Source organism: Physeter macrocephalus, chromosome 4 (assembly GCF_002837175.3).
Source record: "Physeter macrocephalus isolate SW-GA chromosome 4, ASM283717v5, whole genome shotgun sequence".
In the NCBI taxonomy this organism is placed as follows: Eukaryota; Metazoa; Chordata; class Mammalia; order Artiodactyla; family Physeteridae; genus Physeter; species Physeter macrocephalus.
Genome location: NC_041217.1, coordinates 1,561,396 through 1,587,225, shown reverse-complemented (window position 1 = coordinate 1,587,225; position 25,830 = coordinate 1,561,396). Strand labels below are relative to the sequence as shown.

General features: G+C 47.4%; 1 protein-coding gene and 1 long non-coding RNA gene across 11 annotated transcripts in view; one reads left to right on the top strand and one right to left on the bottom strand.

Moving 5' to 3' along the window:
* Positions 1–310: 310 nt before the first annotated feature.
* Positions 311–23,295, bottom strand: DDX59 (DEAD-box helicase 59). Of its 8 annotated transcripts, none has more exons than XM_024130684.2 (8): positions 23,126–23,295; positions 21,154–21,971; positions 19,920–20,087; positions 16,944–17,033; positions 8,480–8,731; positions 7,097–7,249; positions 6,453–6,581; positions 311–812 (listed from the first exon to the last, which is right to left on the bottom strand). In XM_024130684.2, the coding sequence occupies exons 2-8, from the start codon at positions 21,958–21,960 to the stop codon at positions 552–554; spliced, it is 1,860 nt and encodes a 619-aa protein (XP_023986452.1). In that variant the 5' UTR covers positions 21,961–21,971; positions 23,126–23,295; the 3' UTR covers positions 311–551. The 8 variants fall into 8 exon arrangements, with proteins under 8 accessions (XP_023986452.1, XP_028344068.1, XP_028344071.1 ...); XM_028488267.1 differs by lacking the exon at positions 23,126–23,295 and adding an exon at positions 22,699–22,780; XM_028488270.1 differs by lacking the exon at positions 23,126–23,295 and adding an exon at positions 22,633–22,654.
* A 304-nt stretch (positions 23,296–23,599) lies between these two features.
* The window catches only part of LOC102983153 (uncharacterized), a 43,382-nt gene continuing 41,151 nt past the window's right edge, over positions 23,600–25,830 (top strand). For all 3 annotated transcript variants that reach the window (XR_003679292.1, XR_002892805.3, XR_003679291.2), the window contains exon 1: positions 23,600–23,895. This is a non-coding gene — a long non-coding RNA (uncharacterized lncRNA). The remainder of the gene's footprint in view (positions 23,896–25,830) is intronic.

The following is a 25,830-nucleotide window of genomic DNA, read 5'->3' as shown; positions in this document are numbered from 1 at the left end:
TAACTCATTATTTGATGAGCAGCCCACATCAGATGTAAAATACATTTACGTTTATCCAGCCGAAAGGAAAACGGAGACAGAAAATAGATATTTAACATTTCTTTCAAAAGGAGCACTGACCATTTCTTCATTTTTTATCATTTGCTTTCCTCCAAAATATTCATTGATTCAACAATAATCCAGGCGCCAACGTGCATGCAGCACAGTGGATGTAAAACAGAAGAATCACCATCTGCGTCAGGCTGTGTGGGTTTTCTGGTTTTGATGATAGCTACAAGGAATATTTATTGAAAAAAAAAAAAAAAAGGACTTTTTCCAGAGAATAAATTTTTATTTAACTTAGCCATTCACTTTCTGTTTTTAATTTATGAAAATTAAAAAGGAAAAAAAATACAATATTGCTGTATAAATTTGATAGTCTGTTAAAACTTTTTACATCATGTCAACCTTTTGTTTCATGTGCATGTCACATTCATCAAACCGTACAGGAATAATGTACAGAAATTTCACTGACAATATGCAATAAAAGTTATTCAACGTGGAACAACAAATCACTTTTGAGAATTGCTTTTATCATGTTTTCTAATGATGTCCATAAGATTAGCCCCGGTAACCAGACCATTCTGCATCTGTTTACCCTTTTGCTCCTTTCTCTTCTGATCGTGAAGGTAAGGGGAATTCAACAACTGCGGGGGCAGAAGGGACCCTGTGGGTTTCACTCGTTTCGCAATATCCCAGAAGAGTCTTTTCGAGTTGTTATTGATGAAAGTAATCGCGGTTCCATTTTGACCTAATCTCCCCACTCTTCCAACCTGAAATGAAATGCAAAGGACGTTTGCCAAATGTTCACACAGCATCTTAACGTCTCTTGAAAGAAAATGAAGACTAGTATTTACAGAAGCTTCACCAAGATGAACGTTTGGTCAGCAAGCACTTTTTGAGTTGCTCGCCTCAATATACTTGTGAAATCAATTTAGTGGCTGCCGCTAGCGTAGGGTTAAGGAAACGACCCAAACAGAAAATAAAAATAATAAAAGTGAGTACTGTCTGTGAAACTTGTGTTTCAGTTATGCACGTGTGCGCGTGCGTGTGCATGTTTGTAGGTATGTGCAGGGGGGAAAGAGACAAAGATATTTCTTATTCTGGCTGGGTTAGGGTAGAAACTTTTTGAAGGCTACTGCATTAAGAGCAAAAGGACTGTATCTCCTTTATAGTACTTAAGTGCCTTGAAACGTGAGACGGAAGCAAGTCCATTTTTGCATAAAGTTATTTCTCGTTTTGACAGAGTTAAACAGACACAAATTTGTGGAGACCCCTGAGAAGGAACAAAACGTGTCTCCAAATATACTGAGAAACTCTTCAGAAGGGAGGGAAATACACAATCATGGTCAATTTCTGCTCCTTAACTGAAATGTAGAACTTAAAGTATACTCAGATTATCTAAATGAAGAGATAGTTCCCGCCGATATACAGAATATTTTTAACGCTGTAAAAGAAGAAACCTCTGGCCCGCAGAGAATGAGACTGGGGAGAAATAAGGGGGAGATGCTGTTTTTCAGTATCAGCTTTTGTTTTTACCTGATTTATTTACCTTACTGAGTTGTTTCAATAAAACTAAAGATTAATAGCTGCAACTCACAGAATGGGAGAAAGTATCTGCAAATCATGTTTCTGACAAGGGTCTCTAGAACATATAAAGAACTTTTACAACTCAAAAGGACAACCCAATTTAAAAGCAAAGGGTTTAAGCAGACATCCCTCCAAAGGTACACAAATGGCCAAGGAGTACATGAAATGATGTGCCACATCATTAGTCATTAGGGAAAGGCAAATCAAAAACGCTTCATACCCATGAACCTGGCTATAATTAAAAACAGAATGTAAATGTTGATGAGGACATGGAGAAAATGTGACACCTACACTTTTGCTGGTGGGAATGTAAAACATGAAGCTACGTGGGAAAACAGTCTGGTGGTTCCCCAAGATGTTCAACACGGACCCAGCAATTCCATTCCTACGTTTATGTCCAACAGAAATGAAAACATATGTCCACACAAAAACATGGCCCTGGGTGTTCACAGCATTATTCATGGTAGCCAGAAAGTGGAAACAACCTAAATGTCTAGCAACCAATGAATGGATGGACAAATATGGCGTATCCTTACAATGGGATATTATTGGTCAGTAAAATACTAAAACAACGTGTGGACCTTGAAAACATTATGCTAAGTGAAAGAAGCAAGTCACAAAAGACCACACACTGTATGATTCCATTTACATGAAATGTCCAAAAGACATAAATCCACCGAGGACAGTTGTGGTTGCCTGAGAATGAGGGTGTGTCCATGTGTGATGGGGAACTGGGGTCACTGCTGAGGGGCAAGGGGTTTCTTCCGGGGGTGATGAAAATTTTCTAAAATCAATTATACTGATGGCTGCACCACTCTACGAATATACTAAAAACCAATGAATTGTACACTTTAAATTGGCAAATTGTATAGCATGTGGATTACATCTGAGACGTAATTTATACTGTTATACTGTAACATATATATGTTATACTGAGATAAAAAGCAGTTAAAAATTAACGGCAACGGTCTCCAAATTCTAAAAAATAGCTAGGAAGTTCCCCAGCGGTCCAGTGGTTAGGACTCGGTGCTTTCACTGCCGTGGGCCTGGGTTCGATCCCTGGTTGGGGAACTCAGATCCCACAAGCCACACAGCCCGGCCAAAGATAGCTAATGTTAACAATACAACATTATTTCGCCAGAAGCTTACCACCCCTGAAATTAAAAATCAGACACGTGGGAATACTGACTATAATTTTAAATACCCATATCATTTAACCCAGCAGTTCTCCCACTAGGAATTTCTCTTACAGATGTACTTGCAGGAGAGGCCCAGGGAGCTGCGTATACAGGTGTTCACTGCAGTATTATTTAATAACAAAACACTGGAAACATCTGATTGTCTAGCAGTGAAGGATTTGTTAAATAAATTACAGGACATCCATATAATACATTCCCATGCAGCCACGAAAACAGAACAAGCCAGATTCAACAAGTAAAAACATTTAAAGAGCTTAGAACAGTGCCTGGCATTAGGCTAAGCACTCAATGCATATTAACTTATTAAATGGCACCTAGTGTGTGTGCTGCTAAGGAAAAATGTCTAAGGTCTATTTAATAGACAAAGAAGGCACAGACCGATGAATGCATAAAGACGATGTGGTATAAACACACAATGGAATACTACTCAGCCATAAAAAAGAATAAAATCATGCCATTTGCAGCAACATGGATGGACCCAGAGAGATTATCATACTAAGTGAAGTAAGTCAGAGACAGACAAATGTCATATGATATCACTCATATGTGGAATCTAAAAAAAACAAAACAAAAAAATACAAATGAATTTATTTCCAAAACAGAGAGACTCACAGACATAGAAAACAAACTTATGGTTACTAAAGGGGAAAGAGGGAGGGGGACAAGGGATAAATTAGGAGTTTGGGATTAACAGATACACACTACTGTATAGAAAATAAATAAAAAACAAGGACCTACTATATAGCACACAGAACTCTAATCAATAGTAGGTAATAACCTATAAGGGAAAAGAATCTGAAGATTATTATATATATATATATATCTGAATAATAATAAATAATAAATAAATAATAATAAATAAATAATCTGAAGATTATTTTTATATATACACACACACATAGAGCTGAATCGCTAAACTAACACAATACTGTTAATCAACTATACTTCAATAAAATAAATATATTTCCTCTTTAAAAGAGAAAAAGAAAGAAGGCGCCGAATAGTGGGTATAACCTGGTCCCATCTGTGTGGAAGGTGTGACAGGGCACGCACAGCACGTCCGCATTTGTGCACACATGCATGCATTCACCGTTTCTGCAGTGTTAACTGGGGGAACCACTCAAAGGTAGGAGGGCTTCCTTGAAAAGACTTTCCTTTCATTTTATATCTTTCGTTATGTGCGTGATTTGTTATTGTGTGTATGTGTCCTTTGATGACTGAAACAAACAAAAAACACCCAAATACAGAAAAAGCAGAAGGATCTGTGGCCCCTGAGGAGAGGCACGCAGCTCTGCACCTGTCAGCATCTCCGAGGCACACTGTCTGTAGTACAGTGGCTGTAGCGTGATAACCGCCAGCCACAGGGCTGACCTGGGGAGAGCAAGAGACGGGCACATAGGTGTAACCAGCATATGCTCCATTTAACGAGCAAAGAAGCTTCTTAAGTATTTTAGTACTCTAGACAGATTTCCAGCCGAAATTATTTTTTTTTCTTTTTAATTAATCAATTTATTTATTTTTGGCTGCGTCGGGTCTTTGTCACTGCACACGGGCTTTCTCTAGTTGCGGCGAGGGGGGGCCGCTCTTCGTTGAGGTGTGCAGGCTTCTCATTGCGGTGGCTTCTCTTGCTGCGGAGCACTGGCTCTAGGCGCACGGGCTCAGTAGTTGTGGCTCGCGGGCTTAGTTGCTTCGCGGCACGTGGGATCTTCCCAGACCAGGGCTCGAACCCGAGTCCCCTGCACTGGCAGGCGGATTCTTAACCACTGCGCCACCAGGGAAGTCCCGTCCAGCCAAAATCATTAAATTGAAAGTTTGGAAGAAAATAAAGTTCAGTTACGTGAACAATCAGCTCCTGTGGAACAGTCAAATCCCTGAGGCACGGGTAAATGAGGTGGTACCAAAAAAAAAAAAAAAAAAAAGAAAGAAAGAAAGGAAAAAAGAGCGAGAAGGAGGGAGAGAGAGAGCAGACTGCTAGATTATTAAGTCTTATGAAAAATAAAGCAACAACTCAGTAAGGGCGCTACAGGCATTTCAGTGGGCAACTCCTCCAGTAAATGTGACATTCAGAGGTGATTCTAAGAACATCAGAGAAAGGCTTTACTTGAAGAGTCTGTAAGTGATGCCGGAGAAGGAAGACAGGTAGCGGTCAGTGAGATAACGTGGCGCTCAGAGAGTCTTTATTTCTGCGAGAAAGAAGAGCTGCTGTTATCTCTGGCAGCAAAGGAAAGGAACCAAACTCTGAAAGGTGAAAGTCTAGAGCGAATAAGGGTATGAAGAGGAGATGAAGACATGATTCCTAAAAAAACAAACACTTCAGCAGATCGATTTTATTTTGGCCAGATGCAGCAACTTAAAACAACCTTTTTAAACAAAGCTCTCTTTTTCTGCTTATAAAAGCCATTTAATATGCTCACTGAAGAAAACAAAAAATATAAAGAAAATTAAACTACACCAAAAGCTAATCACTTAAATTTTTTTAATAAACATTTTAGTTTTTTATTTCCAATTAATTTTTAATGCATTCTAGGGCAGCTTCTCTTGCTGCGGAGCACGGGCTCTAGGCGCACGGGCGTCAGTAGTTGCAGTGTGTGGGCTCAGTAGTTGTGGCTCGCGGGCTTAGTTGCTTCGCGGCACGTGGGATCTTCCCAGACCAGGGCTCGAACCCGAGTCCCCTGCACTGGCAGGCGGATTCTTAACCACTGCGCCACCAGGGAAGTCCCGTCCAGCCAAAATCATTAAATTGAAAGTTTGGAAGAAAATAAAGTTCAGTTACGTGAACAATCAGCTCCTGTGGAACAGTCAAATCCCTGAGGCACGGGTAAATGAGGTGGTACCAAAAAAAAAAAAAAAAAAAAGAAAGAAAGAAAGGAAAAAAGAGCGAGAAGGAGGGAGAGAGAGAGCAGACTGCTAGATTATTAAGTCTTATGAAAAATAAAGCAACAACTCAGTAAGGGCGCTACAGGCATTTCAGTGGGCAACTCCTCCAGTAAATGTGACATTCAGAGGTGATTCTAAGAACATCAGAGAAAGGCTTTACTTGAAGAGTCTGTAAGTGATGCCGGAGAAGGAAGACAGGTAGCGGTCAGTGAGATAACGTGGCGCTCAGAGAGTCTTTATTTCTGCGAGAAAGAAGAGCTGCTGTTATCTCTGGCAGCAAAGGAAAGGAACCAAACTCTGAAAGGTGAAAGTCTAGAGCGAATAAGGGTATGAAGAGGAGATGAAGACATGATTCCTAAAAAAACAAACACTTCAGCAGATCGATTTTATTTTGGCCAGATGCAGCAACTTAAAACAACCTTTTTAAACAAAGCTCTCTTTTTCTGCTTATAAAAGCCATTTAATATGCTCACTGAAGAAAACAAAAAATATAAAGAAAATTAAACTACACCAAAAGCTAATCACTTAAATTTTTTTAATAAACATTTTAGTTTTTTATTTCCAATTAATTTTTAATGCATTCTAGGCACCCATATGGTTTTGAAAAACATAATTTAGTTTATATACTTTAGAAGCAAAAATACATGCAGTTTTACATCCTTTTTTTTTAACTTACCATTATAACGACAATGCCTTGCATAAGAAAATTCATGAGCAAAATGGTAGTAACATATAAAATCTCTTTACCTGATGCACATACTCATCCATGCTGGAAGGCATGTCAAAATTGACAACCAGCTTGACGCTGACCAAGTCCAGGCCTCTTCCTAGGACCCCCGTGCTCACGACAACTTCATAGTCTCCTTCAAGTAAACCCTTTCCAAAACAGCAACAAAATTCATTACTGAGGATTTATCTTCAGTGGTTTTCCGTCATTCAGATTATCCTTTCTTTTCTCAACACTTTCTTCAACACTGCTGTTGCAATACCTTCGCGGTAAGTATAGGTCTTAGTACATCTGAGAGACATACGTAGCTTAAAGGCCTTCCGACCCCAACCCAAAATTTTTTCTAATAATTTATTCAGGCAAACCTTTTCCAAAGGTGAACTACTCTATGCCTCAGTCCAAAGTGACCTGATTTCAGAAATGGCAGATTCTGAATGATTAATCTATTTAGGAGACAATCCCTAAGGGACAAGCTTATTGCTCCGAAAACACAGAAGCCCGAGGAAGAGGAACGATTAACTTCACGCCGCTGCTTGCCTGAAGTTCTCAGGGTCATTAAAAAAAAAAGGTCTGCTTTAAAAAGCAGCAGCTACTATGGTATCTCTTGAAAATGAGGCAAAACAGATTTACAGGAAAGAGAAGAAAACAGAACGCTGGGTGTCACCTTCAGTATGTTCTTCCTTTCCGGCTGTGACTTTTCTGAGTGCACAGAGGTGCTTTTCAGACCTGTGATTTTCTGAACGGCCTCGCTCAACAGATCTGCTCCTAGTTTGCAGTCCACAAATACTAACACTGGAGGCTTAAAGAGTTTCTTATCCTGAAACATTAAAAACACATATTTAAAATTATTGTTATAACATAATTTACAGTGGGACGTTTTTCTGAGAGCATTAGTATAAGCTAGTTATCAACACGTTTACCAACACTGCTAAGAAGGAAAAAAGGCACACTGTTAAAATGAGTGTTTTCTTTAAAATATGCACAAACAGAAGGCAAACAGTGTATGTCCTTCACACTTCTGCATCACCTCATTAAAACTGCAGAAATGATTTTAAGTGCAATTTAAAATTTCCAAAATTGTTCGTAAGTCAAAATAAACCATATTTAACTTAATACTGTCTTTTTAACAACTACGCTTGTACATACCACCCACTTAACAAATTTCTGCTTAAACCAGTTACTGTTAAAAAAAATTCTATTTCTCAAGGACAGAACAGCCAAGAAAGAACTTGTCTTTACCTTATATATAAAACTACTAAAAATTTTTTAAACAAAGAAAATATTCTTTGGGAATAACCTTGATATTTAAATATCTTTCTATAATAATGGGGAAAAAACCAACCTTGCGTCTATACTGCATGTTTTCACAAATAAAAATTTATTTGAACCCTAAAGAATTCTGAAGTAAGCAAAGCAATTTATCATTAAACATCTACAGCAGGTTCCCCTGAAGCTGCATCTAAAAAGCACTCTCTCAAGAACTGTGGAGACGGCTTCTCTGGTGGCCCAGCGGTTAAGAATCCACCTGCCAAGGCAGGGGACACGGGTTCGAGCCCTGGTCCAGGAAGATCCCACATGCCGTGGAGCAACTAAGCCCGTGCGCCACAACTACTGAGCCTGCGCTCTAGAGCCTGCGAGCCACAACTACTGAGCCCACGTGCCACAACTACCGAAGCCCGCGCACCTAGAGCCCGTGCTCCAACAAGAGAAGCCACTGCAATGAGAAGCTTGCACACCGCAACAAAGAGTAGCCCCCACTCGCCGCAACTAGAGAAAGCCTGCCCACAGCAACGAAGACCCAATGCAGCCAAAAATAAATAAATAAAATAATAAATAAATTTATTAAAAAAAAAAAAAAAAAAAAAGAACCGTGGAGACTTCCCTGGCGGTCCAGCGGTTAGGACTCCATGCTTTCACTGCGGAAGGCCCGGGTTCAATCCCTGGTCGGGGAACTAAGACCCCACAAGCCGTGTGGCCAAAAAAACCAAAAAACTGTGAAAAATGCAAGCGCAATCTACAAAGCAGGGCTGACGGCTTTACCACTCACATTCAAGATTTCAAACAGTTTCTTCTTTTTGGCTGGTTCTTCCACCCATAACACGATCTGGCGCACGTTGGAGCAGGGCAGGTTCTTCTCCCCAGCGACGATTCTCACGGGGTCGTGCAGGAGCTGGCCTGCGAGCTGCTCTATGCTGGCTGGAATCGTGGCTGACGCCAAAAGGGTCTGACAGTCATGAGGCACGTTTTCCAAAACGTCAAGCACTTGCTGTTGAAAGCCCATCTTTAACATGGTATCCGCCTAAACAAAATCATTGTAAAGTTAGTCCTACATGAAAACCCAGGGCCACCCTAGAAAAAAAAAGGATACAATTAAGAACGTAAAAAATTTAAGACTCTTTACACAGAAAAATACACCTCAATGTCAAAAGCCAAAGGATTAACTGGGAAAAAAATATATTTATATAAAACTACATATTGTGTAACTACGTTTATAATGATATACAAAGATTTTTATTACGGCATTAGTAATAGTGGCCAAAAAACCCCACCATATACAGCCTAAATATCCAACAGGAGGAGACTTGGTAAGTAAATTATGGTAGATCCATACCATGCAACACGGTGCTAGCATGAAAAATGACCAGAAAGCTCCTTATCCCTGCTAGGAGGAAAGCAGCAAAATAGAGAACACTACGTATAACATGAGACCATTTGTGTATATACTCAGGAAAGTTAATTGCTAACTCTGGGGAGAAGACTTGTGAGCTCGGCGTGGACGATTCTATTCTTCATTTTACAGCTTTTTGCAAAGTTTGATCTTTTCTTTTGGCCACACCGTGCAGCATCTGGGATTCCAGTTCCCCAACCAGGGGCTGAACCGGCGCCCCCTACATTTGAAGCGCAGAGTCTTAACTACTGGACCGCCAGGGAAGTTCTTGAATTTTTTTTTTTTTTTTACCACGAACATATATTTATAATAAAATATGATTTCAAATAAACAAAAATTAATTTGGGGGTTTTCACTTCTGTATATACCTCTGCATTGGTGGTTTTTAAAAACAATGAGGGACTTCCCTGGTGGTCCAGTGGTTAAGAATCCACCTTACAATTCAGGGAACGAGGGTTCAATCCCTGGTCTGGGAACTAAGATCCCAAATGACACGGGGGCCCGCGTGCCACAACTACTGAGCCTGTGAACCGCAACTACAGAGCCCATGTGCTCTGGAGCTCGCACATCACAACTACGGAGCCCACAAGCTCTGGAGCCTGTGTGCCACAACTAGAGAGAAGCCTGTGCGCTACAACAAAAGATCCCACGTGCCGCAACTAAGACCCAACGCAGCCAAAAATAAACAAACATTAAAAAAAATAAAAACAATGAATGTATTTCTGAAAAAAAGAGAAAAAATTTTTTTAAGTTTTTAATTTTAAAATAAAGAAAAGTTAAGGCTATCTTGATTTTCAAATATAATCTGGGTGCCTATAATTTTGGAAAATAAGACATTGAATTGTTTTAGTGTCCACTAATGTGCTGTCAGTTAGACTGAAGCTTGATCACTTGTTTTTGTTTCTGTTTTTTTTTTTGCGGTACGCGGGCCTCTCCCTGCTGTGGCCTCTCCCGTTGCGGAGCACAGGCTCCGGATGCGCAGGCTCAGCGGCCATGGCTCACGGGCCCAGCCGCTCCGCGGCACATGGGATCCTCCTGGACCGGGGCACGAACCCGTGTCCCCTGCATCGGCAGGCGGACTCTCAACCACTGTGCCACCAGGGAAGCCCTGATCACTTGTTTTAATATTATTCACTCTATGACATTTAAAATATATGAAATTATCACGATGGTCTGGGTTTGATCCTGGCTCTACCTAAGACCTCAAGCAAGTTAATGAAGAGCTTTCAGCCTTAGTTTTTTCCTTTATAAATGGAAATGATATTAGTAACTACCTCCTGGGGCTGTGATGAGGATTAATAAGATAAAGTATATAAAGTACCAGCATGGTCCTTCTCAGCGTTTCAGTTAACCAGCAGAAAGAGAGAACACACACCCACAGTGTGTCTGCAAACACCCCCACGTTCCTCAGCAATCCCACTAAGCCCCGTTAATCTCAGTAGATGTCCTCGCTTCTCCTGGTTCAGAAAAAATAAGACCATGAGAAATAAATTCCTTCAGTTTCTCTTCTCACCCAAACTTCCCGGAAGAGTCCTCCAGCCCTGCGGTCTCCCTCCTCCGCCTCCCTGCCCCCCCCCCCCCCACTGTCCGGTCCAGGGCTCACCTCCCACCCCTCAGTGGCTCCTTCAGGTCATCAATCACTCCCCAGGTGCCACATTCAACAGCCATCTTTAAGTCTTCGTCTAACTCTTTTTAAGATGCAATTATTATCATTAGTTTTAAAAACTAGAAGTAAGAACATGCTCATTGTAGAACACTTGGTAAACAAAACACAGTAGAGAAAACTAACCTCACCCATCATCCCACTACGCAGACGCCACCAGGGCTTCACTTACTTTCCATTTGCTAACTATGTCTGGAAACCCTCCTCCGCCTCCCTACAGCCACTACCCGGCTCAAGCCCTCCCCTCCCTCCTGGGAACCAGACTTCTTGCTTAAAGGCTGTTCTCCACGTGGAGACTATGAGTCTGATTATAATACACTCAGGCTTAAAATCCTTTAAAGTTTCCCAGTGTCTACAAAATAATGTCTGAATTCTCAAGGCCAGGAGAAAATGAAAAAGAAATACAATGACTATGGTTATTTATGGTTATTTCAATGGGAATATGGGTGTTTTTCCTCCTGTTTCTAACTTCTCTCTCTCTCTTTTTTTTTTTTAAAGAATCATTTGTTTTTAACTTATTTATTTTTGGCTGAGTTGGGTCCTCGCTGCTGCACGGGGACTCCCTCCAGCTGCAGCGAGCGGGGGCTACTCTTCGTTGCGGTGCACGGGCTTCTCACTGCGGTGGCCTCTCCCGTCGTGGAGCATGGGCTCCAGGCGCATGGGCTTCAGCAGCTACGGCACACGGGCTCAGCAGTTGCGGCTCGCGGGCTCCAGAGCGCAGGCTCAGCAGTTGTGGCGCACGGGCTTAGTTGCTCCGCGGCATGTGGGATCCCCCCGGACCAGGGCTTGAACCCGTGTCCCCCGCATTGGCAGGCGGATTCTTTTTTTTTTTTTTTTTTTTTTTTTGGTTTTTGTGTGTGTGTGTGTGTGTGTGTGTGTGTGTGGTACGCAGGCCTCTCACTGCTGTGGCCTCTCCCATCGCGGTGCACAGGCTCCGGACGCGCAGGCCCAGTGGCCATGGCTCACAGGCCCAGCCGCGCCGCGGCATGTGGGATCCTCCCAGACCGGGGCGCGAACCCGGTTCCCCTGCATCGGCAGGCGGACGCGCAACCACTGCGCCACCAGGGAAGCCCAAGCAGGCGGATTCTTAACCACTGTGCCACCAGGGAAGTCCCTCTAACTTCTCTTTAATGTATGTGGATTACTCATAGAATACAGTTGCTATTCAAACTGCAGAATGGGCCATGAATAGCATTTTTTAAAACCACAAAATAGGACAAAATAAAACATATGAGAATAGAGAAATCACATGTCACAAGCATAAGTATTGTTTCATGAAAGTTCTGTTTCATTTACACACACACACACACCGCTACCTAAACAATATTCATGACTGATTCCCATCTAAACTGTATTTTTTGAAAGCCATTATCAATCAGACCTTGGGAAAATCTTACTCTTTCTACACCTCAGTTTCCACTTATAAATCTATTTCCTACCTACCTTAGACGGATGTTAACAGATTAAAATGTGGGGGAACATGTACTTTAAAAAACCTCTTAGAATTAAAAGCACTACTTAAATTTAAGGTGATTCTAATAGTAGAGCCACTCACAATGAACACAAGGCTACTCTGAAAATCTCAGAGTCCCCGGGGGGAGACAGCACTTGGATACAGAGTAAGCATAAACAAGGTAAGAGGTGAACGTAGGTGTCCCCTAATTAAACAGCAAACTTGGCCTAATTTTCTGGGAACTGTTCTTGGTGTCGCCTGCATTTTTTCATTGCTCGTGATGTCCTTAATCCCGGACAACCCGACTTCCATCTCTGCCACCAAAACTTCACTCCTGAGGGTCCCCAGGCTACACATTCACTCCACTCAGCAAACCTTGACTCGCAGCCGACGGTGGCTGACAGTCCCCATTCGATGGGCATTTACTGGACGCCGGGCACCTTTCAAGGGAGCATGGTGGGAGGCGGGCACCATCGTGACCCCGCTTTACAGATGTGGAAACTGAGGCACAGGACACAGTGCCCTACGATGTGCTGGAGCCGGGGTGCGGACCGGGGACCACTGGCTCCAAACCTTCGTCCTGAACACCAAGCTCAGTGCTGTGTGCTCGACGGTGAGGACACGGGAGGAGGCCCTACCTTTCCAGAATTGATGGCCCAGAAGGGAAACTTCCTACGTTCGCATCCCTGGAACACGATACAGTGAAATGACAGCACGGCACATCCTGACCAGCCCTCCCTCAAACCCTGGTCTTCCTTCCCTCCCTGGCTCTCCCTTTTCAGACAATTTCTGTACGTCAATGAGCCCCAGGGCCCCCTGCGTCTCAACCCACGCTCTCTCTCCAGGAAGCTCAACAAGTTCCAGGGCTCTGGGCACCACGGACACGGCAAAGACGCCCCAAACCTCACTCGGGGCCATAACCTCCTCCCTGGACTCAAGCGGTGGAGACTCACTGACCCCGGCAGCCACAGCTGGACCTCAAGGCCCCTGGAATTGAACATGTTCAAAACAGACCGTCTCTCCCACTGCCAGACCCAGTCCCACTCCAGCACGCATCTCGGGAGACAGCACCGTCAGGCACCTCTATTTCGTCTCTCATCGTCATCACCCCGCCTCCGATCCACCAAGAGCCCCGCAGACTCTGCTGGCGTCTGTGCGGACCCCCGACTCCTGCCTCGGCCGACCAGCACCGGCTCACCTCAGGCAATCAGACAGATGCCCGAGAACGTGTCGCAGGGGCTCCTCCCCGGCCCAAGCCTCCCGAGACCTCCCATCACGCCAGGACGGCGCCCGCCCCGCCCCGGCCTCCGGCCTCCCCCTCGCCCCTCCTGCAACCCCGTCTCCCTCCCCGGGACCTGCCCCACTCGCCACTTGTCCTCACCTGTCCTCCCGTGGCCGGCGGCCCTCCTCCCGCTTAGAGCCCTTCCTCCAGACGGATCTCTGCGTGGTAGCTCCCGTTCCTGAGCTCTCAGCCTAGAGGGCCCCCCAGAGGCCCCTCCCACCTGAGGGCCCCCTCTCCTCGGGCGCCTCTGTCCCGTCACCTTGAGTACACGCCTGTGTCACAGCTCACCTCGCTTTCCGTCACATCCTCACAACCAAGAACAAAGGCTAGCGCGGGAAAAGCCCTAAAATGGATGTGAGAGATAGATAAGCGTTCAATATTCTCAGCACGGAATACGCACTAACTGTACGCCAGCAGTTAGCATGGTCCGCATGCCCCAAGCCTCCCTAAAGGCAAGCAGTGCAAATACTCCCGGACTCCGACCCAGACCCACGGAGCCAGAGCATCCAAGCACGAGCTCTGGCTCTCCATCTCAGCCACTGGGCAAACGCAAGCAGCGCGCCTGGTCACAGGGTGGGGCAGGGAACACACTGCAGGAGAGGGACGGTGCCCAGAGCAGAGACCAGGGGCCTGAGGCCTGCAGGGCGGCTCCAGAGGGAAGGTTCTGAGTCACGGACACGGAACAAAGGAAGAGCAGGAGGAGGGGGTGGGAGAGGATCCTCGGGACACAGATGACGCGGAGGGTGACGGCAGACTTTCCTAATCCTAAAGGATTGTCTTAGACTTCCGGCCTGACCATTCCGTGTCCGGCCCCCTCCCCCCACCCCCGAACAGTGGCCTCTCTCCCCAGTGACATCATTTGTCCCCACTTCCCTCTGGCTCTCAGACCACCTCTCTGTTCACTGGCTTGTCCGCAGCTGCACAAGGCAGAGCCTCAGCCCCACTACTTGTCTCTCTCAACTTCCTCCTTAGAGAAGCCGCGCGTCCCTCGGACTCTCACGCACGGGTCTGGAACCCCCCCCTTCATCCGGCACCCACGTGAAACGCCACATCTCCAAGGCCAACTCGAGTGTGACTACCGAGCCCCAGCCCGTCCCGTGGGCCCTAAATCAAGGCGCACCCCACCCGCTTCGTCCTACGGGTGTCCGCTCATCACACGACCCGTAACGATTCACTGTGACCCTCAGGCGAACCCCGACGCCTGCCTCCACCCCGTCCCCGGCCCTCCCCCCTCGTCCGGGCTGCTGGCTGGCTTTCTTCTTCCTCCTCTAATTCCCCCGCACGCAGCAGCAGACCCCGTAAACCACCACTTCCCACGTGGCACACCCGCCCAGGAATCTAAGCCTCACCGCCCCCAGGCCACAGCCAAACTCCCCTGCGTCCTCCCTTCCGGGTCCTCTGCAACCTGACCCGCCAGCCACCGGCTTCACCTCCCGTTTCTTCTCACGCAGGACCCTCAGGGAGGCCCGGCTCTCCCGCCGCCCGACCCGGCCGAGTCGGCTCGCCTCAGGCTCTTCACCTGGGACCCTGGATGCCCCCTCTCATCTTCTGAATCCTTTTCCCTCTTCCGAGGCTCAGGTCAAGTCCCATGACCTCTGAGAAGCCAACGGAGTGACCCTCTCATTTCCCCTCCTGAACCCTGAGCACATCACACGGTCCTACTGACAGCTTGCACGGGGGGAGGGCAAACCTCGGCTCTCGGGACAAATTCAGGCCTTCGCCTGCTTTTGTGAACAGGGCACCTGGTAGGCTGGGAGGGTGTTTAAAGCTCCTTTGTGACACCACCCATCTCACCCAGGGCTCGTCCCCTGCACCCAAAGAGCATCTCTGTGCAGACTTCAGTTTCAGTATGTGACCGATTATGCTGCTGACCAGCTCCCCTCCCCTGACCACACAGGAGCCCTGTCCCCAGACACCAAGGAGCCGGGCATCGGTGCACTTCTGCCGGACAGCACTCCTCCCGCACCATCACCTTGAGCGCAGCCCTGGGGTGCCCCAGAAAGCATGTTAACATAAGAAAACGAAAATGCTCTGAAGAGAAGGGGGCGTGAATAAATTCTCTACGAGGATCATCCTCAGGCTCCTAAGACGGGGAGGGGAACCCTAAGGACATGGGCTTATCCACAGGGGACCCCAGCCACACGTTCAGGGTGGCCGTAGGATGACCGTCCAACGCAGCAGATCAGGTTCCCAAAGGCCGGGCCAGGAAAACGCTGACTTAGCAGCACTTTCTAAAGGACTGGATGCTATTTTACATTTATACGGGACTTTTCAGTGGGAGACGTTTTCACAACCACTACTCTTCCTTGCCACGACTCTGGAAAATGAAATGACTTGCCCAGGGTTTCACAGCAGGCGCAGTAAAGGCTCAAACCCCCGTGTTCTGGGTCTTGGCTGTGTTGCGGCCACACCCTCTGCTGTCCCGAGGCTACTCCCTGGCGCCACAGATGCAGGCCAGGTTGCTGTCACTGGTCAGCACTGATCACTGCTGGGTAAGCCCAGGCCTCTGCCCCGTCACAGCCAGCGGGACGAGAATGAAGGCAGGACGGCCGTGCCCCACCCGGCTGTCGCGTGATCGATTGTCATCAAATAATAACACATTTACTTCTTATTAAGCAAGCCCAAAGTATAAAAATGCCTATGTGGGGCTTCCCTGGTGGCGCAGTGGTTAAGAATCCGCCTGCCAATGCAGGGGACGCGGGTTCGAGCCCCGGTCCGGGAAGATCCCACATGCCGCGGAGCAACTAAGCCTGCGCGCCACAACTGCTGAGCCTGAGCTCTAGAGCCCGCGAGCCACAGCTACTGAAGCCCGCGCGCCTAGAGCCCGTGCTCCGCAACAAGAGAAGCCACCGCGATGAGAAGCCCGCGCACCGCAACGAAGAGTAGCCCCCGCTCGCCGCGACTAGAGAAAGCCCACGTGCAGCAACGAAGACCCAGTGCAGCCAAAAATAAAATAAAATTAAAATTAAATTTTTAAAAAATCGTTAAAAAAAATGCCTATTTGCTCTATGCAACACAGAAAATCACAACCACAGACACCTGTGTCCACATAGAAAAAAATAGAAAAGCTCCTCCAACTAAGCATCTTTAGCTACTTCCAAAATTCCCGCTGAGAGTTATTTGCCACTGATTTCTTTCTTTCTTTTTTCTTGTAGACAAATGACACCCAGCATGTTTAAAAAAGCTTAATACTTGAGAATACAGTATACCTGTTAAGTTTACATTTTCAGTCAATTAAGACAAGACAGCGGTGGTTTAATTTTCGTTTAGCTGCAGTGCTACACAGGAACCAGCTTAAGAACCACTAATGCCAATTAAAAAAAAAAAAATCCCCGAATTGTTTTCCTCTGGGAGAGAAAATGCCTGAATACACGATGCAATTATACAACTATAAAGCGCTTTTCACAGATTATACAGAACTACGATTTTAAACACCACTACTTACTTCATCCACTACTACAATTTTTATACTGCCAAGTTCTACAGCGCTCTGCTTTATTATATCCAGAAGTCGCCCAGGAGTTGCTATGATAACCTGAATGAAAGAGAAAAGGCAAATTAGAAAGTTCGATCACGTTCATTCACGCACGTATTCCTTCATTCTACACTTACTGAGTGGCCAATGCATGCCAGACTCTGGTGTAACTACTCGGAACTCGATGATGAGTAAGTCAGACTTGGTCTCTGCTCTCGTGAAAGTCATGACACTAAGGAAGAAACAGAGCAAACACGTGCTCACGAGGATCAGGACAGGACGTGATAAATGGAGGGACGTACTCAGTGCTGCTAAAACACAAGCCAACACCCACAGGAGCAGTGGGACTGAGCAAGACGGGCAGGTCCAGGGAGAGGAAAGGGCATCGTGTCCGGTGAGGCCCGGAGGCAGGGAGGCTGGTGTGGGTGGAGGGGGGAGAAGGCGGCTGAGGCCTGAGAACCTGGCAGGGGCCACACCGGGAGGGCCTCACGAGCACGCTCACCGCTGTTTGGCTCCGTAAACAAGTGAAACCCCTTGCCCTCTCTGGGCCTGCTATTTCACTTTTAAATTACGAGGCTGGGTACAATGAACTCTAAGGTCACTCAAGGGTCTTAACAGTTTTATAATATATTAGCTGAAGTTGTGGTTAAAAGTGGGGGCTCTTTAGTCAAACTTCAGCAGGAATCGTGGCTCCAGCATTTAATAACGGTGTCTCTGTTCTCCCGTCGTAAGATGGAAATGCTAAAAACTAACGCGGGGATTAAATGAGACAGTGCCGGGATAACTCCGGTGGGGTTACAAATGACCTCCTATGTTCAGTTGTACCCACTTTCCAGTCCACACCCGCACAGTGGTACCATCGCCGCGGATGATAAAAGGTCTGTATCCCCAGAACACGGGGTTTGGCGTGGTACTTCAGACATCCACAAATATCAAGTCAATTTTAATTACTTTGACTTGAGTTCACTCCTTCTCTTCCATTTTCCCCTCTGATGGTTTGGAAGTTACCAACTTTTTTTTCATTCTTCGAGTGCTTCGCCTTGAATGTCAACAAATCTATGACTTAATATAAAGTTAATCGATACTTTTAGTTTGTTCTTGAAAGATCCAGGGCGATGCTTTACCGCGGTCGCATCTCGCCTGCCCTTTCACGCTGTGGGATGGTATTCACCCCATTTTTGAAACCACGGCTTGTTCCTGGTCACTGTTCGCTCGGCCTGTGTTTGTTTAGCTTTGCCCACACACTTACTGCCGACTTTGCACCAGCTTCCTTCCACACACACCCCCCCCCCCACCTTCCTCTCTGGAATCTTCTTTATCTGCAGAAAGGTTTCCTCCAGAAGTTCCTTTAGATGGTCCACTGGCAATACACTCTCTCGGTTTTGTTTATCTGAGTAGGTCTTCGTCCTGTCCTTACTCTTGAAAGACAGCCTTGCCGAGCACACAGACGCTTCAGTTGCTTTTCCTCCCAGAGGGCAGGTGTCTGAGTCCTGGCCCGGGCGGCAGGCGGGGCGGCAGCCGCGCCGAGGAGGGGTGAGGCCGTGCAGGGCAGAGTCCAGGGAGGAAGGCATCGCTGTGAGGGAGGGACACTGGTGACATGCCGGGGGATGGGGCAGATGAATAACTACATAAAGGACAAGGGATGGCAGGTTTCTCATTGTCAGAGTTACCAACATGGAAACAGAAAACGTAAAAGGAAGCTTGTGATAAATGAGAAGTGGAAGTATAAACATGAACTCCTGGTCTCGGACAGGCTGAGGTCCCAGAAGCCATGACAGCTCAACAGCAAGGAGCCCAGGTAGAGCCCAGGTCTCGGTTTCTGAATACTACTCTCCACACCAAAGGAGCCAGGGCTCCATGGAGAGAGTTCCAGGGCTGAGGCCAGGAAAGAACGAGGTAAGTACGGAGCATCTTCTTTAGATGGAAAGTAAGAAAGTAGTCAAAGAATGACAAGGATATAACAAAAAGACACAGAAACCAACTGGAAGGTGCTTCCACTGGTCAAACAGATTATAACCCTGTAAAAAAAACAGGGAACCGAGTCCGTACTGATATAAAAACGTAAATAGGTGGAAAGTTTGGTGAACCTCAATAAATTTACAACCTGAAAGTACTCCCGTTAAAATACTTATTCAACACAAAGGGTACAAACAAACTCTACCGTTTTAACTTGACAGATAAAAGCACCGTTAAAGGACAAATTGAAACTGTGTGCCATCTAAAAGGATATGATGAAAAGAAAAGCACCTCTTCTGTGATGTTCTGTTAAAGAACTAAACTCAAGACACGTAACTTGAATCTAATCAGTTGAGGGCTGTTCTTCCAACTAAGCGGCTTATAATCCTTAAAAAGTGCCAAGATCCCGAGAAAAAAGGAAAGATGGGTTCCAAACTGAAGACACTGAGAGAGACATGACAGCTACAAGCAACGAAAGACTCTGAACTTGATGGAAAAAAGCTGATGGCACAACTAGCAAAACCTGACCGGGGTCGGAGGCCGTGACACCAATGTTAACGCATCCCAACCGACCAGCGTGAATTTCCTGAGTCTACAACTGGATTGTGATGATGAAGGACAATGTCCTTGTTTGTAGGAATCAAACTCTAAAGTGTATCAGCCACGATCCTGAGATAAGGCCCACCTTTCGGAGATTCATCTTCTCAACCGTGAAAGAGGGGGTACGCCACCCCACCTCCCAGAGCAAACGCAATGACTGAAGGTGGTCATGGCTGTGAGAACATCCGACAGCGTTGGGAAAACAAAAGGCACCTCCCTAACCTGTGCTCCTGTCCTTCCCCACGGAAAACGAACTTTAAAATTAAGGCTCACGTGGCAAGACTTTAAAGGCCACCTAAAATCACACTCTGAAGTTCCTCAGGGGGTGAAAACCCTTAGTTCCTGCATTGCTTAGGTCCTCTGCAAAGGCGTTCGGTCCAGGGAGCCCACCTGAACGCGCTGGCGCAAGCGATGGAGCTGCGGGGGCGCGGGCAGGCCCCCCACCAGGAGCGCGGTCCTCATGCAGGGCAGGCCGCTCATCAGCTCCTTGGCCTGGCGCTCTATCTGGATGGCCAGCTCCCGCGTGGGCGTGAGAACGAGCGCGGATGGCATCCTGCTCTGCAAAGACGTGAAACATACCAGCAATGAGCTCTGCTGCTGTGGACACAAGCCTCAAGGCCGCCCCAGGAGCACTCTTCTTTGAAAGTGGTCCCATCAGCCCACCGGCCTCCTGCTCAACTGCAGAATTCTCCTCCAAAACCAGCATAAATTGCACCCATTTCTCACATAACACAGACAGACAATGCAAGACCACAATCAGGACCAGGGAGAGCCGTCTGCCTCCATCAAGGCGGGAAAACTGAAGTTTGGCTTCCCATCGACTGGACCGTGCGACCTCCAGCCGGCCTCTTCGGAAGAGAAACGCGCTGGTCACCCTGAAGATCCGGGTGAAGCCTGGCATCCTACCCTTAATTTCCCCTCAGCGCTCTTGTAGATTCACTTCTTTCTCTGTCCGGAGACCTTACTTATACAAACATTCTATTTTGGTCTTCCGGTGAGTTTCGTCTATATTTTGAAAATCTAGTCTTTTATTTTTTTCTCACATTATCTTCTACTACGCTTTAGCGTGCCAAAACTTCCTCTATCTCTTCTCCCTTCGCCTACATTTCTCACTCCTTTCCCCCCTTGCCATCCTCCAAACCTCACAAACCCTCTAGTACTTGTTACTCAAGACGTCTGTTAAAGTAATTATGTGCAGGAGTGCTTATAAACCAATGAGTAAGGCAAGGTGGTGTTTTAAGACGAAACGCAGATCCCGTTTAGTGGTATGTCTTGAAACTCTACAGTAGTGTTCTGACTTTGGTATCAGGTTTTTCAAAACACAAAATAGAAGCAGGCTAGATTGACACAAAAATCACAGCTCACCTGGTCAGCAGCATTTCCGCCCCAAACCCGAAGCCTGTTCCTTGAACAGAAAATTTGTTAAAAAGACAACACTTTGTAAGGGAAGCAATTTTTTAGACCTTCAATGAAGAGACTGGTTCAGTATAATAAAATTTAGTCCCAGTGACTACAGACAGGTCTAAGTACCTGGTTTCAGTTTGCAATTTTAACGTAGCTGAGGACGACACTTGGGGAACACCTTGACTGCTCTTGAGGCTGATGCAGGTGAGCTCTACCTTACCTGAAACAGAGCTCGCATGATGACCGGAAGCAGGAAGGCGGCCGTCTTCCCAGAGCCGGTGTCCGCGCTGGCCAGCACGTCTCGGCCCAGAAGCCCCACGGGGACCATCTGCATCTGGATGGGGGTGGGCACCTCGTAGCCCGAGGTCTTCAGGTTGAGGTTTAAGGCCTCAGGGAAGCCGCAATGCTCAAAGTCAATGATGGGCCTGGGGACGCCTGGCCCTTGAACCACGATTCCCAGCTGCCGTCTGAGGTTCTCAATCTGGTCCTCCCGAAGGTTCGAGATGAAGGCGTGCTCGGTGTAGACGTACGAAGCGGGACGTGGAGCCACTGGCTCAGAACCCGCTTTCTGTGGCCCACCCGGCGCTAGCCGCTCCTCCGCTCCCCTAACCTGCAGGAGGTGTTTTGCTTTACACTCCAGGCTACACACATCTTCGTCCGTCTCATTGCAGATGTACTCTCCGTACCGCCTGCATACCACGCACACCGGTTCCCCGGGCTCGGCCTCGCGCTGCGTTTTGGAGAAGGACTTCACCGGCTCTTCGAGGAGTTCGCTGTCCTGCGCCCGCTGCTGGGGTCCAGCCAGACCCCCCTCAGGGACCTGGCTGGCAGGTCCGGGGAGAGGGCACGGCTGGGCGCCGTGATGCGCCGCTAGTGCAGCTTCTTTGGTACCCGAGGCACCGGCTGGACCATCCCCGCCTGCACCCAGCTGGGGGTCTTCTGCTTCTGGTTTGACTTTCTTGGCTGCACAACTTCTACCTTCATCGTTAGCATTCCGCTTGACTTTCAGGGATCTTGGAACGAACATCCTTCAATATTCTGTGGAAGAAATTATACACTGAGATTTATTTTACCCTCAATAAAGTCACAGATAAAGAACCCTTAAGTTCATCATGTCCCCGGGTTTTGCCTCAAAAGAGGAAGGCGATGCTCCCATCAAGCTTCCCTTCCGCCCCTGCCCAAGTCCGCCGGGTGAAGACAGTTCTGTCTGCATACACTGCACACGGCTTCACACCACTGACCTCTGTCTGTGGACTGACTTGGACTTTGACATACCAGACATCACAGAAATTCTGGGGTAAACCCTTCTGTTACACGTTCACAAACGAAAACACAAAAAGAAAAAGGTCTACTTCACAACTGGAGTCTTTAAAACAAAGCCACAAGCATCACTAGTAACACGTGTGCAGCAGTTACTAGGTTCCAAGGTCAGAGCTGAGCGCGAAGTACACACGCGTGTTCTGTTACGTTGTATCCTGCGTGGGTTCAGTTCTCACGGGGGACCCAGCACCTGGAGGCTGAGGGACTTGAAGCTCACATCTTTTCAGCGTGTGCAAGCCTCCAACCACAGCGCTTCCCACTTACGACCAAACAGGTTTTTGCAAAATGACAGCGTCTGGTAAACAGGCTTTTAACCTAATTCGGGAGCTGCCAAATATGCTAAGAAACATTTTTCTCAAAACAAAAATTCTTAGGATACATTGCCAGAGTCCATTTTTCCAGAAAAATTCCAACGAAATTGCACGTGAAGGTCTAGAGTTACTACCTCAAGTCTCCGAAAAGGTCAAGGGGGTGGGGGAGGGGCGGCTGCACTCGAGAGGGAGGAGCTCGGAACGCAGCTCCTCGCGACGGAACGGAGGCGGAGCGGGCGGGGCTGCAGACGCGCTGCTCCTGTTCGCGCCAACGCCCCTCCCCTCCCCCCGGGCGTCGTCCCTCCCCCTGACGTCGACCCCCTCGTGCGTCGCCCCCCCCACCGCGGCGCCGCACGCAGAGGCGCGTGACGTCACGGCGCTGCCATGCCCCGGGCGGGGCGCGCTGGGCAGGAGGCCGGGGGGCGTGGGGGGGGGGAACAGGGAGGGGGAGGTGACTGCGCAGGGCCCGTCCCGCCGCCGCCGCCGCTCGGCGCCCGGGTCCCGCACGAGAGGAGTAGGACGGGATGCAGGCCCGAGCCGTGGGGCCGGGGGCACGCTCACCCGCGCGGACTGCGGCCGCATCCGCTCCCTCTCGGGGCGGCTCCCACTTGAGGCGCTGGGCCGGGCTTCCGGCCGATGAGCCCGGGCCACGCGGCCACCCTGCAGCTGGGGGACCGTGCGGAGCGCAGAATCCACTTCTCCGGCTTTTGGGATGCGCCGCGGCGCGCGGAGAAGGCGGGGCCCGACAGAGAGGCCGGAAGGGAGGGGGCGGGAACGGGCAGTTCCGCGCGTTTTCCACGCCCCCTTCCCGGCTTCCGGCTCGCTGTAAATCCCGGACAAGGGTTGGAGAGGGCGGGTTCCGTGGGGAGGGGCAGGCGTGGGGATCCTCTTGGAAAAGTTCTCGTAATCGAGTGGGCGGGGCTGGAGGAAAAGAGTCCAGGCGCCGGGAAAGGGGCGGGGACGGGGGTGGGAGTGGGGGGTCGGCAAGCTTGGAGGCGGGGGTGGGGGGGTGTTGCGCGGAGTGGGTGAGGCCCCGTGGGCCTCGAACTCTGCTTCTAGCCGGCGAATAACTGGAATTAACGGAGCAGGTTTAGTGTGCACGTGAGATACTCTGGACCTTTCCACCCGCCCCACCCGACGGCGGGGACAGTCACACAGTCACGTGCCGGGTGGGTCCCGGGGCGTCGCACTTCGCTGGAGCTGGTCCCTGAGCCGCTGGCAGTGAAGTGATGGGGAAAGCGTGGGACCGGAAGGAGGGACGCGGGGCTCCAGGACTTCAGCACTTTCACGCTAATACTGGATGCACACGAAATCACATGTTGAGCAAATATGTAAGTTTTAAAGCACACCGAGGAAACGGAAGTCTGTGACTCCACATTATCCACATGGAGCATATATACGGGCGCTTCCGGGTTCTACCCCTTGCTTCTTCCCTCGACCACCCCTGTCCTGAACTTTGTCTCTCCTTGACGTTCTTAGTCGTTTTATTATAGGTGGAGGCATTCCCAGAGGATATATTGTTTGACTTTTCTCTTTTTGAGCTTTATACAAATGATACACAGTCTTGTGGGATTTGCTTTTATCGTTGAACGTTTCTTTGATTCACCTAAGCTGTTAAGTGTAAGCAAGCTGTAGAACGTTTATTTTCACTGCTCTAACATTGCGTTTCTGTGAAGTCGTTTATGTCCAGTTGTTTATCCATTTTTCTGTGGACACTTGTCTCCAGTATTTTGTTATTATTGGAGGCAAACTGACCATGAAGCTAATGAAATTGGAGTTTCAGGGCCCCTCCCATGGGTCTCTCCCATCGGCCCGAAAGAGGAGCCTTGTCCGTGTGTTCCCGTGGTCACATGTTTTTGTAGAATCTACAGAACGAGGACGTTTAAACCAGGATGGAAGAGGACCACTTTCTCTTTACATTCCTGTGCCCCCTCCTTCAGCCCTTTTCAGCTTGGGTGATGCATGGCTGCAGGCATTTGGAGTTGAGCCCAGGTGGGTTGCATCAGGGATGCGTTCGAGTTCAGTGGAGAGTATGTGTGAGGTTTGCAGTCTTTCATGTCAGGCTCTTGCTTTTCGCCCCAGGGTAGGAAGGTGCATGAACAGATGGTCATATCAGAATAGGAATGTCCCACAGCATCCAGCACCTGACGCATGTGTGTGTTGGGGCAGAAACCTAGTTTGAAATGTAGGGAGCTGGAAGCTAATCTGAAAAAACTCAGATGTGTAAAATTGTAAGTGAAGGATCCAGTTCTGACCTGGAAATTCTCTCCTGTCAGGAATGTAGTCATGCTTATATGTTTATAAATGCACTTTACATGTTTTCTTTAATGATGAGAATCACACAAAGTAAAATTTGTCAGATTCCCTGAGTTTGTAGGTCACAACCCTATAACAAAACGACAGTGAGTCTGTCTGGATATGAAGACACATGTTTTCTACATCCCAAATATTAATAATAAAAAATGTTCAGTAAACTATGTTAGAAGAAGGGCAATCTTCTCATTTTCTCTATGGAAAATGATATTATGGAAATCATTGTCATATAAAGAGGGGGTTAAGCATATGTAGCCAAAAGAATGAAGGAAAAGGGTATAGAGGTGTGTGAGACAGTTAATGTAAAAGCTAATATGGTACTTTCCTGGGTTTTGTCAGCATTTGCAGTTCGTTGTGATTTTTCTCCAATTACAGAAGCTCATGCCCGACAAAGCCTGAGCCTGCCTGGGTGATATTCACAAGGCTAGCAAGGGCCTTCCTGTGCACACCTCTTGCGCTTGTCTCATTTGAACCTAGGAGTAGCCAGGACTGGGTCAGAGGGGTGGGGTATACAGCTTTACACGATGATGCCAAAATGTTTTCAAAGTGCTGGTACCAATCTATACTACCACCAGCACGGATCAGCCCTTTCCTGTTATTCCACATTCTTTCCAATCATTGTTTTGGTCAAACTTCTTAATTTTTGCTAGTTTACTGAGAGTAAATTGGTACAAGATTATGGTCTTAATTTGCATTCTCTAATTACTGATAATGTGGAACATGTGCTGATTGTTCGTTCATGTTTCTTTTCCTCTTCTAAGCGTTTTTATTTTAAAAAACATTCTGGATACCAATCTTCTGTCAATTGTATGTGTTGCAAATATTTTCTCCCTGTTTATAGCGTGTGTTTTCAAATATTTTTTAAAATTTTGACTTTTTATTTTGAAAAAAGAATATCAAACTTACAGAAAAGTTTCGGGACTAATACAATGAACTGCTGTATACCCTTCACA

Excerpts from the sequence above, each read along its gene's own strand:
- DDX59 (XM_024130684.2), bottom strand. The coding sequence starts at position 21,960 with ATGTTCGTTCCAAGATCCCTGAAAGTCAAGCGGAATGCTAACGATGAA. Across the intron at positions 17,034-19,919 it reads GCTTGCGCCAGCGCGTTCAG|GTTATCATAGCAACTCCTGG; the intron begins GTGGGCTCCCTG and ends TCTTTCATTCAG. Across the intron at positions 8,732-16,943 it reads AAATTGTAGTAGTGGATGAA|GCGGATACCATGTTAAAGAT; the intron begins GTAAGTAGTGGT and ends GATTTTGTTTAG.